Below are 14,773 nucleotides of genomic sequence, written 5' to 3'. Positions count from 1 at the left end.
TGCCTTTCGCCAGTAGCATTGATAGGAAGATCTGGTGGTTAACAGTGTCAAAAGCAGCGGACAGATCGAGCAAGATAAGTACTGAAGATTTGGATTCTGCTCTTGCCAGTCTTAGAGCTTCAACAACTGAGAGCAAGGCAGTCTCAGTTGAATGTCCACTTCTGAAGCCAGATTGGTTGCTGTCAAGGAGATTGTTGTGTGTGAGAAATGAAGAGACTTGGTTGAACACAGCTTGTTCAAGTGTTTTTGCAATGAAAGGAAGAAGGGAAACTGGTCTGTAGTTCTCTAAAAGAGATGGGTTGAGGGTGGGTCTCTTAAGTAGTGGAGTTATACGAGCCCGTCTAAATGATGAGGTAAAAACACCAGTGTTGAGGGATGTGTTAATGGTGTGAGTGAGTGCAGGTACAACTGCAGGGAATTTGGCTTGAAGAAGATGAAATGGAATAGGATCAAGCGGACAAGTAGTAGGATGATTAGAAAGGATGAGTTTGGAGACTTCTGCCTCAGAGAGTGAAGAGAAGGATGTGAATGAGTGTATGTTTGCTGGTGATATGAGCTTGATGGATTGTGGTGTGGAAAATTGTGCAGTGATGTTTTTAATTTTATTAATGAAAAACGTGGCAAATTCGTCAGCTATTAGAGATGAAGCAGGAGGGAGAGGAGGAGGACAAAGGAGCGAGGAAAATGTTTTAAAAAGCATGCAAGAGTTAAATGAATTGTTAATTTTGTTATGGTAGTAAGTCATTTTACAGTGCAGACATTAGCAGAGAAGGAAGAGAGGAGTGACTGCTATTATATATATAAAATATGTATGTGTTAGTGTGTGTGTGTTTGGAAGTACCAAGAGGGTCTCACCAGCCTGAGGCAAAAGGCAGAAATTCTAGATATAAATACTTCAGCTAATGTAATGTCAAGTCAAGTGAAGTCAAGTCGAGCATTACAGTTATTCCGCTACATGTGTGGACATACAGTGGAACAAAATTTCATACTTCACAGGACCATGTGCATATCCGTAGTTGTTATGAAAAGTGTTGAGGTGAATTTTGGTGCCATCAAGTGAATATATAAAGGAGAAAAAGGTTAAATGGGCTTTTTACCCTGGTGCACTTTTAGCCCCTTTGTACCTTACTAAATAGACAACCCAATCAGAGTAGGGAACAAATCTGAGCCAGTTCTTTTAGTCAATCAAAAACAAACAACAAAACCAGTGTTGTCTGATTTTAAAATTAATTGAAATTATCTGATTCTTTTGCACTGGAGTTGCATTTCATTTTTTGCACATATTTATTCTTTAAAGGGTACTACAATAGTTATTAATAGAAACCATTATGGAATTGTAATTGTTGAGATAAATTGGAACTGATAAATTCTTCCCAACTCACATCCTTAATAAAAAGCTACATCTTACTTCTCTTATTTCTCAAAACAAAAGATAGTAACACTTAAGAATACTGCTCCATTATTGATGAATAACTTCACAAGAACACGAGTAATGCAATATTAGCACTTTAGAATGTGGTAGTTCACTGTTAGCTAAATAGTAACGACTTTTTTTCTTCATACCTCCCCACTAAGAACTACTGAATAAAGGTTCATAATTAATGTGCATAATACATAATGTATAATTAATTCTAAATTGAAGGTCATGGTACCCCACTAGTAATAACTCAAATATTACCAAATTCTTCAGAAGGTATTACTAATTATTTGGATCAGTATTCTAAAGTGAAGATCATGATAACTCCTTAGTTATTACTTAAGTCTTTGTAAACTTTTGAGGTAATGGAAGCTAATTCATTTTGCTAGATTTGGTAACAATTCAGTCATCACTAGTGGGTTACAGTGATCTTCACTTTAGAATAAGGATGTGTTAACACTTGAGTTATTACTAAAACTCAGCATTATTACTTACTAAATTGTAAACATATTTTATTACTGTAACAAGAATGTTAATCGTGCATTGGTCATTTGTTCTTGTGTATTGATTCATTAACAATATAACAGTATTCTAAAGTGTTACCCAAAAGACATTTTACAAAAAAAAATTCAGTCCATTAAAAATGATGTGGCTACTGATTAAATCAGCGCACCCATAATTTTTTGCTTTTGTTTAAACCTCTGACTGGACAAACAGTAACCTCTGAACCGTGAGACTAATAATAGCCCTGTTTCCACTGTCGAGCCAACGGTGAGCATGCTAGTGCATGCCAGCACCAGTCATGTTTCCACTGTCACTGGGGCTTGACTGTGCCCCCTCGGGGCCTACTCAGGGCCAGTGGCCAGAGATTTTTGGCCCATCAAATGCCTTGGTCTAAAGTCAACTGGGGCTTAAGAAGTGGTCATGAACAAAAGTGGAGTTTATCTGAGTCAGGAGACAGTTGGCACTGCTGCTCATTTTAAATGTTTTCTTATCAAGCTACCAACTAACATCAGCATTCAAGACATTTCAAACAAGTTTAATAGCAGAACTCACTTTTAGACAACACTAGGTGTCAGAAACAACTTATGATTGTGGGTTTTTACCGTCAAAAAAGAGTGGGTTTTAGAGTAGCGCTGGTCTGGCAGTGGAAACGCAGCTTGACTTTGGCCTCACGGCAGGAGGTGTGAGGCTTTAGGTCCCTCCCAGCTCGTTATTAGCTAATTTGTAAAGTAGCTAATTTGCACAGGTCACAACTTATTTACAGCTGTTTTGAGTACTGCCACTGTGGTCTTGGGTGCCCTATATGACAATAAACCTTTTATCTAATCCTACACTTTGATTATGTTTGATGTTTACATTTTTTCTGTCCTTTACTTTCTGCTGTCATACTTTCTTTTTTTCTCTCTTAGAGGGTGAAGGGAGAACATGTCTTCGACTGTCACCATTGTATAATGGTTACTATAAGTTGGTTCCTGACCTCCTTCCAGAAACAGTGGAGTTCTTCTGTAACCCGCCTTATGCTCTGAGTGGCAGCGCACAGAGGACGTGTCAGCCTAATGGCACCTGGTCTGGCACACAGCCCATCTGTATGAGAGGTTGAAGCAGATTTCAGCAGTCTTTATAGAACTGAATTTACTGAAGAGATAGGAAACAGTTGCAAAGTCATCCATAAAATGATTTCTACTCTGCAGTTTTACCCTTTGCACAGAAATGTCGAGTTATTTTAGGACAACAGAGCAGTCAGGACCTCGGTGTAACAGAGAAGGGTGTTTTTTACAGTGATGTGTATAGTAGTGATTCCTTTAAACAAGTTTGCTTCCTGATTTACAGGATCAGAAATGACAATTAAGAAACATCATGGTAGGTGCTGATGTAAAAAATAGGGCTTTTATCAGGAACAGCCATAAGGTGGCAGTGCATTGGCAAATTCTTATGCTGCATTCACACCAAACGCGAACAGAGCGTTAAATTCGTGTCTACTGCGTCTAGTTTGCCACTTGAACATTTTTAATGCATTCGTGCGTCTAGAGCGAAAAAAAGGCAGCGGGTCGATAAATGTTTACGTGACTCAAAAGTGAAATGTGTATTTACTACTTAACAGATTGCCCAATCTCCTCATACTCTTCCAAGCTCTTCCTTTTTATTCATGTCTCTATAGAAATAAGAACTCGAGTCATATGGCTCCAGGTGACTGCTCACTGACAATATCAGTCGTTCCTCCATGTTGAATGAGTGACTCCGGGCGGGCCTGCCCCCAGAGCAGCAAGCAGGCTCCTGATTGGTTAACATGGGGTGAATTGACACCAAAGTTCAAAATTTTCAACTCGGGCATCAGACGCAAATTCGTGAAAGCACGTAAATGCAGAAGAAAAAAAACATTCACACATAACACGCGTATCCCGCCAGATGGTCAAATCGCGTCATTGGCACATCAATTTGCGTCATTCATGCGAACTAGATGTGCAAATGAGGCAAATTTGCATTTACCATGCCATGCTCAACGCCTCATTCCTCAGTATGCGAGACCTCCAGACGCACGTAAACACGTCTTTACATTGACTTAACATTGAAATAATTCAAACCAGATACTCTATTCGCGTTTGGTGTGAACGCAGCATTACACTTAATCTTTATTTGGACGGGATTCTTTGTTAATGGAGAGGTGGGGTAAAGTAATTATTACATTGTCAGTAAATATTACAAAGACTTTTACTTTCTGTAAAAAGGTCCAGAAAAATACAACCTCGCGTAATGCTAATGCCACACGAATACACCAGCTATAAATGTGTATGTTAATATTATGTCATTTCCTTGGCACAGATTAAACAAATGTGCTGGAAAAATTTCTCAAAGATTTTTTTTTTTTTTTTTTTTCAGATTAGTCGGCTTTACATCTATGATCTTTTCCACTGTGGAGCCGATTTGATTACAGTGAATTTACTGTCATGTTTGAGAAACCAGTCTGTGATGATTTGAACTGTGACATGTTGCCTTATCCTGCTGGAGGTAGACATCACAAGAAAGTGGTGGTCTAATGGTTAGAAGGTTGGATTTATAATCCAAAAGATTTTGAGTTCGAGTCTCGGGCTGGCAGGAATTGTAGGTGGGGGGAATGAATATACAGCACTCTCTCTTCCAACAATACCACGACTGATTTGTCCTTGAACAAGGCACCGAACTCTCAACTGCTTCCCGGGCCTGGAGCATAAATGGCTGTTCACTGCTCTGTGTGTGTGCACTTTGGATGGGTTAAATGCAGAGCACGAATTCAGAGAATGGGTCACCATACTTGGCTGTATGTCACGTCATAAAGAGACATCAGAGCCAGCGGCAAATGTCAGAAGGACTAGCCGAGTGAGACTGCTCTAGGAAGATACATGAGCGCTGATCATCAGCGAAAACACATTTTTAAATACTCTTTATAAATAAACCACAGATTTGAGATTTAAATAACTAAGTTCTTGCCTGAAATACTTTTAAAACTACATTTCATGATGCAATAACAGTAATATTTAGAAAATTATCAGAATCAACCAATCAGCATGTTTAGCGCCCAAGTCCCATCCCCAAAAGTTACGGACCTTTGAAAAAGTACTACCGTGCAAGAAGGGACTTTCTGAAGGGCACTTTTTTTTTGGTTACTGAGTGCCAGCCCAAAGTCCCCTAGTTCCTGGGGAAAGTGGAAAGTGGAAACGCAGCTATACTGTCCTCTCCTCAAAGTAGTTTTTTTCCATTGTTTTTTTCCCTATATGGAAAAAGAGCATTTTCCATAGTGTAAACTAAGGGTTTTCACAGCTGTAAATTTATTTTGTATTTATTATTCTGGACATTGAGAGGATTAAGATGTCCAGAATAATTGCTACCAGGCCCACAGTATCTTTCCAGCATCTGCAACGGCAAACTTTGTAACACAGTTCAGCTGGTTGTGGCATTTTGTAAAGGGACCTAGTGTCACTACATTGTGTCAGTGCTCAATGAATCTAAGCAGAGTTGGAATGGAAACTAAGGAAACATCTCAGTTACTCATTTACTTGCATGCCAGACACTCCCCATACTTATGGGTATGAAATGAGCAGGCATGCTCCACTCTTTCATGTCTTCCAGCTGTTTCAGCTGCTGTTAAAAAAGAAACCCAATACATTCATACAGAATACTTAAACCAAAAATATAAATCTGACCATCTATTTTCATAAATATTGTACTGACATAAACATTTTCATCATAATCAATTCAAAAATCAATTCAAAACTAAGATGTTTTACTAAGATTGTCTGCATTCTTATTTATAGCCTGTCGAGAGCCCAAAGTATCTGTGCTGGTCAAACAGAGAGTTCTACATCCCCATATCCCATCCAGGTATTAGACAGTTGCATTATGTCATTCCTGATGGCAGTGTTACTGTAGAGGGTTTTCACGACGCGTCATCAATCTGGAAGTCGGCCATCTTGGAGGCACAGAATGTAAACAATGCCATTGAAAGGACTTGCAAATTTGGCTGATTATTGCTGCTGGAAATTTTTTTTTTGTTTTGGTCTGTACTAATCAGTCGCATAAGTTAAAAACATTTCGAGTTCTGTCAAAAGTTAAAGAGAAGAGAGCAAAAAAGTGATTAAAGAAGGCGTTTGTGGTTGATAGAGGTACAGATACAGCACATGTATAAATAAAGCGTCGACTATGGCTTAAATGTTAACTATGGATTATCTTTGTATCCGATTGGAATCTGATCTAACATAATGATGTCCAGACTGTATATCCCAACGGTTCAGATCTGATTTGTGTGTCCGTGCAGCTCTTTGGCAATACGGGAATGACGTTACGTTGATGGAGGTGTTTACATTTGCTATAGATAAGTTGTTTTATTTAAATTTTACAACTTGGAAATGTGTAGCCGACGCACTGGACTACTGCGTCTTGAGCTGCAGAACTGGCTGGTATGTAACGTTACAGCTTTTTTTCCGCGCTGCGCTGGTTTCAAAAATAATAATTGTCTGCTCGTCTGGCACTCTGCAACAACAAAGCCTTGTTTCGGCAGTGACTTTAAGCATGTTCCCTATAACATAATTATTCTATGATACTATGTACTCCTGCTGAAGCACATTAAGCAGCAGCAGGACCAGCTGGTGGCCAAGGTCAATCACCTGAGCAGCAGGTTGCTCAAGAGCCAAAGTGTCCTGAATCCATTCAGCTGCCCGTCGAATCACTGGAAGCGGTGGATGAGCTTTTTGTAAAAATGCATTTAACGTTAAACATGTGCATGTGGTTGATGAGCTGATGCTGTAACTGTACCTCTCTAAACCACAAACGCCTTCTTTCATCACTTTTTTTGCTCTCTTTTCTTTAACTTTTGACAGAACTCGAAATGTTTTTAACCTATGCGACCGACTAGTACAGAATTGCTACAAATTTCAGCAGCAATAATCAGCCAAATTTGCGATTCCTTTCAATGGCATTGTTTACGTTCTATGACTTCTGGATTGATATGATATGTCATGAAAACCCTCTATATCATATATGCAGAGTTGAACCATTTAATTAAATACTGTGACTATAATTCTCCCATTCATTCCAAAGAAAAATTTTCAAGTAAATTTGTGAACTGTAAACTTTGTTTCACTAATTATGTATGTTTGTTTAAATTGATGTCTTTGTTTTGTCTCGTTTGTGTGTGTGTGTGTGTGTGTTTCCAGGAAAACACCTGTGCATAAGTTTTATTCTTCCTCTGCAGTGACCAATTTCTTATGGGAAGTGCAGCCCACCCATGCTCCTTTCACCATGCCCCCGCTCCCACAGGGGTTTCATCATGTCTACACACACATTGAGTATGAGTGTATGTCACCTTACTACCAGCACTTTGGAAGTGCACGCAGAACCTGTCTGAAGATGGGAAAGTGGAGTGGACGTCATGTCTCTTGTTCGCCTGGTGAGGGCACACATGACAGACAAAACAAAAAGCAATGGAGTCTTTATTAAAGAGATCAATTTCATCATTTAAATGTTAGAATTTAATTTGGATTTCATGTGATAAAAATCATGGAGGTTTGCAAGAAAATTAGCAATTTAACAAATTTTTTCTATTTAATTTTTTAACACATTTTTTTCATTTTAAATGCCAGCACAGTCACATTTATGCATTTCGCAGATGCTTTTATCCAAATTGACTTATTGTTGACCTTGTTCAATCTACAATTTTTTCACCAGTATGTGTGTTCCCTGGGAATCCAACCCTCAACCTCTATTGCACTGTTAAAGCAAAGCTCTACCATTGAGCAGCAGTTATGTAATCTGCAAAGTGTTTGTGATCTGCCAGTATTTTAGGGTGAGCCTCTGAAAGTGGGCCAAATACTCTTGTTAAATGCAAGATTTAAAGAAGGAAAGTATCACATCCATACACATGTTTCAGAGCATCACCACAAGCAAATGCTTGAGGAAGTAATAAAATCATCAAAATATTCATTGCTTTTGATTCTTTTAATTTTTGTTCTCTCTCTCCCTCTCCATGCCAGTGTGTGGGAAGCTGACAAACTTTGACCCTCAGAACCCTTCTGAGACTAACTGGCCCTGGCTGGCTGCCATCTACCGTTTGCCTGTTGCAAGCAAACTAGGGAAGTTAAGTGTGGCCAAGACAATGGGAGCAAACACTGAACTGATGGAAGAAGAAAGTGACATGGATGGTTGGCAGCTTGTTTGCAGCGGAGCCCTGGTGAACCAGCGAAGTGTGGTTGTAGCTGCCCACTGTGTCACAGAGCTGGGAAAATTGTATCCACTTGACACGGCCAAAATCAGGGTAGTGCTTGGCAAACAGTATCGCAGTGATCTGAGAGTGACCAAGGGACTGCAGCGTTTACGGGTCAGTTTGAAAGAACACTAATAGTCAGAAGTTTGGACACTCCTACACATTCTATAATATTACTACTTTGTACATTTAAAATTTTTAATATTAAAATAGTTATTAAAATATTTTTTTTTATTAGTTTTAAAAATGACCTACAATTAGATTATATTAGATTAAACTTTATTGTCATTGCACAGCTGTAGGGAAAAAAATGTTCCTGAGTCTGCTGGTCCTTGTCCGGAGGCTCCTGAAGCGCCTCCCAGAGGGCTGGAGGATAAACAGTCCATGGTCAGGGATGAAAGGAGTCCTCAAGAATGCTGTGAGCTTGACGTAGACAGTGTTTTCTCTTGATGTCCTCAATAGCAGGAAGTGTTGTCCCTGTGTTGCGTGGGCGGTTTTCACCCCACTCTGCAGTGCCTTGTGCTCAGCAACTGAGCAGCTCCCATACCAGACTGTGAAACAGTTGTTCAGGATGTTCTCGATCGCCCACCAGTAGAAGTTCACCAGGATGGCTGAAGACAACTGGGTACTCTAATGAGCCTTCTTGACCTGGCGGGAGGTGTTTGTGGTCCAGGACAGATCCTCCAAGATGGTGGTTCCCAGGAACTTGAAGCTGGAAACACGTTCAACAACCATCACGTAAATGTGGATGGAGTCATGCGTGCTTCTTTTCTTCTTCCCGAAGTCCATAATGAGTTCCATTGTCTTACTGGTGTTAAGGAGCAGGTTGTTGTCACCATGCGGCCAGGTGCTGAACCTCCATCATGTAGGTGTCATCGTTGTTTCTGATGAGGCCAATCACCGCGGTGTCATCTGCAAACTCGATGATAGAGTTGGATCGATGCACAGGCTTGCAGTCGTGGATGTAGAGGGAGTAGAGGAATGGGCTCAGCACATATAGCTTGTTAGGGAAGGAGACGTTTGTGACTGTTGGAGTGGAGCTGCATGGCTTGTAGTCACTGATGACTTGGATGGCCTAACACATGCGATGGGGGTCAGAGTTGGAAAAGTGTTCCTCTACCTTAAACTTGTAGAAGTACTTGGCATTCCTGAAGGCCCTTCCTGGTTAGCCCTGGATTTGCTGTAGACCTGAGCATGAAGGCAATGTTGCCTAGATGTTGTTAGGAGCCCGATCTCCTTGTTCATCCATGGCTTCTGGTTAGGGTATGTTGTGGTGTTGATGTAATGCAGTACAGAGGAGGTATAGATATCAATGTCCGTGTAAGAGCCATAGGGAGCCTAAGTAGCAAACATACTCTAGTCAGTGTGTTGAAATCTGTCCTGAAGTAAAGAGTCTGCTCCAGTTGGCCACACTTTGATGGTCCTCACTGATGGCTTTACACGGTTGATGAGGGGTCAATACTTAGGGGTGAGAAACAAAAAAAGATGATCAGACTGTCCGAGGTGGGGGAGGTGGGTCATGATGTAAGTTGAATCTATATTTGTATGAACATGATCCAAAGTTTCGTCTCCCTTAGTGTGGAAGGAAACATACTGATGCAATTGTTTACTAATGGCCGCATTCAATTAGCTCATAGCAAGCTTAGCATTATCATCTGGTGTAATAAAGACTGCAGTTATAATGGTGGATGTGAACTCCCGTGGCAGATAAAAAGGTCTACACTTAATAGGGTGACCATATGCGCCGTTCATACGGGACACGTCCCAGCCAGGATTTTAATAATGCCTAAAATATCCAGGTTTTGGCTATTTGTACTGTGCAGGTTGATCGTTGTGATACATTCATGAGAGCTATAAAGAGCAGAGCAGACGGCTCCTAATGCTTTTGAATCGCTTTTACGTGTTTGTTCGTTCGTTTGACATGAAGGATTGTGGCACACTTTGTTTTTGTTTATTTTTGGATTTGTGCGCAGCGACGCTTCAAGTCAATCGAACGAACAAACACGTGCGCATATTTCCATAGCTTTGTTTGTTCCCTCTAGATCTCACCTTCTCACACGCAGCCCCACGATTGGTCAACTATGTACAATACCTGCATGTTATTGGTCAAGCTGCTCTGGATGTTTAAGGCATTATTAAAATTCTGGCTGGGACGTGTCCCGTATGAACGGTGCATATGGTCACTCTAACACTTAATCATGAGAAACTCTAGGTTAGCTGAGCCGCTTCTGGTCTTGGTGGACCAGAAAACTGTTGGAAAAGTGCACACCAATATCCAAAATCTCCTGTCGGGTGTAAGATGTCAAGGAAAAGCTGTTCAGTACAAACAGACCCGAGATAAGCAGGAAAAATACTGCAAAATTGCAAAGACTGGAGAGTATGCACCGCCATCCAGCAGTTAAAACTATGATAAAACAAATGAAAACACAAGTGGTCGAGCAAAAATGAAAGTCTGCTTATCATAAGTATTTTATTGTTTAAAATGTTTTTTTTTTACGAATTTTAAATTATTTTTTTAGATTTGTTTTCTAGTAAACATTTCTAAATACACTTTGAAAAACATTACATTTATTTGAGAAGCATAAGACATTAAAACAGTATGTTTGTCTTAGTGCCTGCCAGATTTGTCCCCCTCTTGTTTTTGACTTGTTTATACTTAAAACGTCGAAAAAGTGTAGTACCCGAGCAGTTGGACTCAATATCACCTACTGGTCAAACCATAGAGTAATAGATATTTTTTTCAGATATTTTAACATCTGAATAGTTTGGCCTAAAACCACAATGAGACCAGTCTTTTTAGATGCCATAGTGTTCCCCTATGAGAGGATTTTAATTTTGTCATAAAATGCAGCATTTATACTGTAAACATGCTGTAAAAATTGCACCATATTTCCATAATTTTCAAAACAAAAATTATTAGAATATATACCTACATTAACTGTTATTGTGTAATAGTTTAAAGGGAAAGTAATGACAAACAGTTCTGTAAAAATTGACAGAAAAATGTTAAGTGTTATCTTTGCAATCTTTTGGGGTATTGGCATAAAACATCTTCTAAAGATGGTCGCACACCGGATGAGAAGTGCTGTGTCACGCCACATGTAGGCCAACTCGAGGTATCGCACACCGGACGCGCACATTCTATACGCTGGAGCTCAATATCCAATCATGTTCTGAGCAGCAAGATGATGAGTTTTAATTCATTTATTATTATTATTTTAGATATATTATTTTAATTGATAATTCCTGAGTTTTGAACATTCATTAATTAAAAGAATCTGTGTTATAATGTAGTTTAGATTATCATTAGCATTCTAGATTGCCATTGATCAATTGTTTTGTATTATTATAAGCAATTTCAACATTTCTAATGCTGTAGATTTGTTTGCTCAATAAACACAAAGAAGCTAAACTGAACATTTTACCTCAGATCAAAAATGAGACATTCTTACCTGACAAACGCGATCTTCCCCCACGTTTATGACTTCCTCATGTTGTCTTTGAAGAATCAATGGTTGGTTGCATATAAATCTGGGTGTTTCCCTGCATCGTTGATTAGTTATAATGTGTATGTATAATGTGTTAGAATTTTAAAGATGTGGCGCAACGCGTCATTCCAAACAAACTTTATTTTATGAAACCCAAGAGATGAATGTTTATTGAATATCTGTATATAAATATCTATTCAACTTTTATGTGAAATATTTACATGCAGAGTTTTTTTAAGTTCCTGGAAAGCATACATTTTAATAATGTGTGCCCAAGTTTTGACCACTACAGCATATTTATATACATGTTTTTCTATATCCTTCTATTCATTTCACATCTCATCTCTGATTGGTCAGGTATCCTCCATCACTCTACATCCAAACTATGATCCCCTGGTGCTGGATTCAGATGTGGCTGTATTGAAGCTCTTGGACAAGGCTCGTATTGGAGAATATGTGCTACCGATCTGCCTACCAGATGCTCATGATACAATAGAAGACTCCAGACAAAGAATGGTGACAGGCTGGTCCCTCGTACCTGACCAGAAGGCTGGAGATGCTGAGAAAGCACGTGTGGGCCGAGTGATTCTGGGGGATGTTGTTCAGTGTGAGCAGGAATATGCCAGTAATGGTGTTCCTATCAGTGTTTCTGAAAACATGCTGTGTGGGCAACAGGGTTCTGGCGCAGAAAAGTCAAACATTTGCCCAGCTGACACCGGAGGGATTCTTATTTTGCCTCCTGTCTCCACAGAATCCCATCTGACACCTCCACATGGACAGGGCTCACAGGAGTGGAAACTTTTAGGGTTGGTCAGTTTTGGATATGATTCTTTAAACTGCAATCCAGAACTTTACACCGTGTACACTCATGTTGCTAATTTTGTCAACTTTATAGAGGAAAATATGACATAGGCTGACGTACAATATTACATCTTATCTCTGTCTCATTTATTTCATGTAATACATTTTCTTCTATCCATTATAATACTGCATTAATGTATAGGCTTAAATACACTGGACTATGCAGTGCACATATATAAGACATGGACTTAATTGAAACCTTATTGTAACCATTATAAGGGAAATAGTCCTAAAAAAACATAGTCCTAAAACATTATTTCAATGTTCTAGGAAAGAGTCTTAAAACACCAACACTAAGTAATTTCTTACATTCAAGTTGGTCTTCAGTTTCTCAGGTGATATTTGCTTTGACTATAAATCTTAAAATTGTACATACATTGTAATGTTGCATTTACCACTATAAGCACTATTGAAAGATGTATAAAATATGTACGTTTTCACAAATACAGGTGCTTCTAAATAAACTAGAATGTTCTGGAAAAGTTTATTTATTTAATTCAACTCAAATTGTGAAACTCGTTTATTAAATAATTTCAATGCAAATAGACTGAAGTAGTTTAAGTCTTTGGTTCTTTTAATTGTGATGATTTTGGCTCACATTGAACTAAAAAACACTAATTAATCTCAACTAATTAGAATACTTCATAAGACCAATCCTAATGTTTATTTGTTTTGTTTGTTTTTTTGTATGTGTGAATTGTTGGCCTTCTGGAAAGTGCAGAATGTTAATTTACTGTACATGTACTCAATACTTGGTATGGGCTCTTTTTGCTTTGATTATTGCCTCAATTTGGCATGGCATGGAGGTGATCAGTCTGTGGCACTGCTGAGGTTGTCGGATTTCTTTTACAGTGGCCTTCAGCTCATCTGCATTTTTTTGGTCTCTTGTTTCTCATTTTCCTCTTGACAATACCTCACAGATTCATATGGGGTTCAGGTCTGGTGAGTTTGCTGGCCAGTCAAGCACACCAACACCATGGTCATTTAACCAACTTTTGGTGCTTTTAGCAGCATAAGCAGGTGCCAGATCCTGCTGGAAAATGAAATCAGTATCTTCAACATTTCTTGGTAAATGGGTGCAGTGACTTTGGTTTTCAAAAAACACAATGGACCAACACCTCCAGACTCTAGGGCCTTGGTTTCCGAATGAAATACAAAACTTGCTCTCATCTGAAAAGAGGACTTTGGACTACTGGGCAACAGTCCAGTTCTTCTTCTCCTTAGCTCAGGTAAGACGCCTCTGACATTGTCTGTGGTTTAGCAAATTCCTTGACACGTCTGTGTGAGGTGGCTCTTGATGCCTTGACCCCAGCCTCAGTTCATTCCTTGTGAAGTTCACTCAAATTCAAATTCTTGAATCGGTTTTGCTTGACAATCCTCATAAGGCTATGGTTCTCTCGGTTGTTCCTTCCTCTCAACTTCATGTTAACATGCTTGGATACAGCACTCTGTGAACAGCCAGCTTCTTTGGAAATTAATGTTTGTGGCTTATGAAGGGTGTCAATGATTGTCTTCTGGACAACTGTCAGATCTGTGTAGCTTAGTGAACCAACTGAGAGACAATTTTGAAGGCTCAGGAAACCTTTGCTGGTGTTTTGAGTTGATTAGCTGATTTGTTGAGATTGGGTTTTTGTTAAATGTGAGCCAAAATCATCACAATTAAAAGAACCAAAGACTTAAACTACTTCAGTCTGTTAATTTATTTAATACAAGAGTTTCACAATTTAAGATGAATCACTGAAATAAAAATTTTTTTCCATGACATTCTAATTTATTAAGATGGTCCTGTATTTTTCATTACTTTCTTATTTGGGTAACTCAGCTAACTCATAACTCATGGATATGGACTGCAGTGACAAAATTAATTAAAACTAATAAAATACTACAACATTTAGTGTGTAATTTTGTGTGTAATGTCAAGCAGAGTTCATCAAAACTATGATAATTAAAATGTGATAATTAAATTTTCAATAAATTATTTGGGTGTGAGTGATCTAATGTTTGGGAGCCCAAGCTTTTTCTAAATGTTTTTTGTTCATTTATTTAGCATTTTCATGGTTAAATAACGATCTGTTTTTTTTTTCTAGATCCTGCATTAAAATAATATTTTGACCTCACTATTCGGGGGAACAGACATAGTCTTTATAGGCCGGAAAAAACAAGTAAGTCTATCATTTAAGCAGGTAGAACAAAAGCCATATTAGCAGTTATTTGAGAATTGGCTTACTAGTTATATGGAGCGTAGCGTCCTGGAGATGTTGTCCGAGAGGA

General features: G+C 38.9%; 1 protein-coding gene across 4 annotated transcripts in view; it reads left to right on the top strand.

Moving 5' to 3' along the window:
- Positions 1 to 12,694, top strand: part of pamr1b (peptidase domain containing associated with muscle regeneration 1b) — a 121,010-nt gene extending 108,316 nt beyond the window's left edge. For all 4 annotated transcript variants that reach the window (XM_026203180.1, XM_026203178.1, XM_026203179.1 and 1 more), the window contains 5 exons: positions 2,830 to 3,015; positions 5,710 to 5,776; positions 7,108 to 7,340; positions 7,924 to 8,267; positions 11,999 to 12,694. In XM_026203180.1, coding sequence (XP_026058965.1) covers positions 2,830 to 3,015; positions 5,710 to 5,776; positions 7,108 to 7,340; positions 7,924 to 8,267; positions 11,999 to 12,553 — 1,385 coding nt within the window. In that variant the 3' untranslated portion in view covers positions 12,554 to 12,694. The remainder of the gene's footprint in view (positions 1 to 2,829; positions 3,016 to 5,709; positions 5,777 to 7,107; positions 7,341 to 7,923; positions 8,268 to 11,998) is intronic.
- The last annotated feature ends 2,079 nt before the right edge of the window (positions 12,695 to 14,773 follow it).

The sequence above is a fragment of the Carassius auratus genome, chromosome 25, assembly GCF_003368295.1.
Source record: "Carassius auratus strain Wakin chromosome 25, ASM336829v1, whole genome shotgun sequence".
Taxonomy (NCBI): domain Eukaryota; kingdom Metazoa; phylum Chordata; class Actinopteri; order Cypriniformes; family Cyprinidae; genus Carassius; species Carassius auratus.
This window is presented reverse-complemented; position numbering and strand designations above follow the sequence as displayed.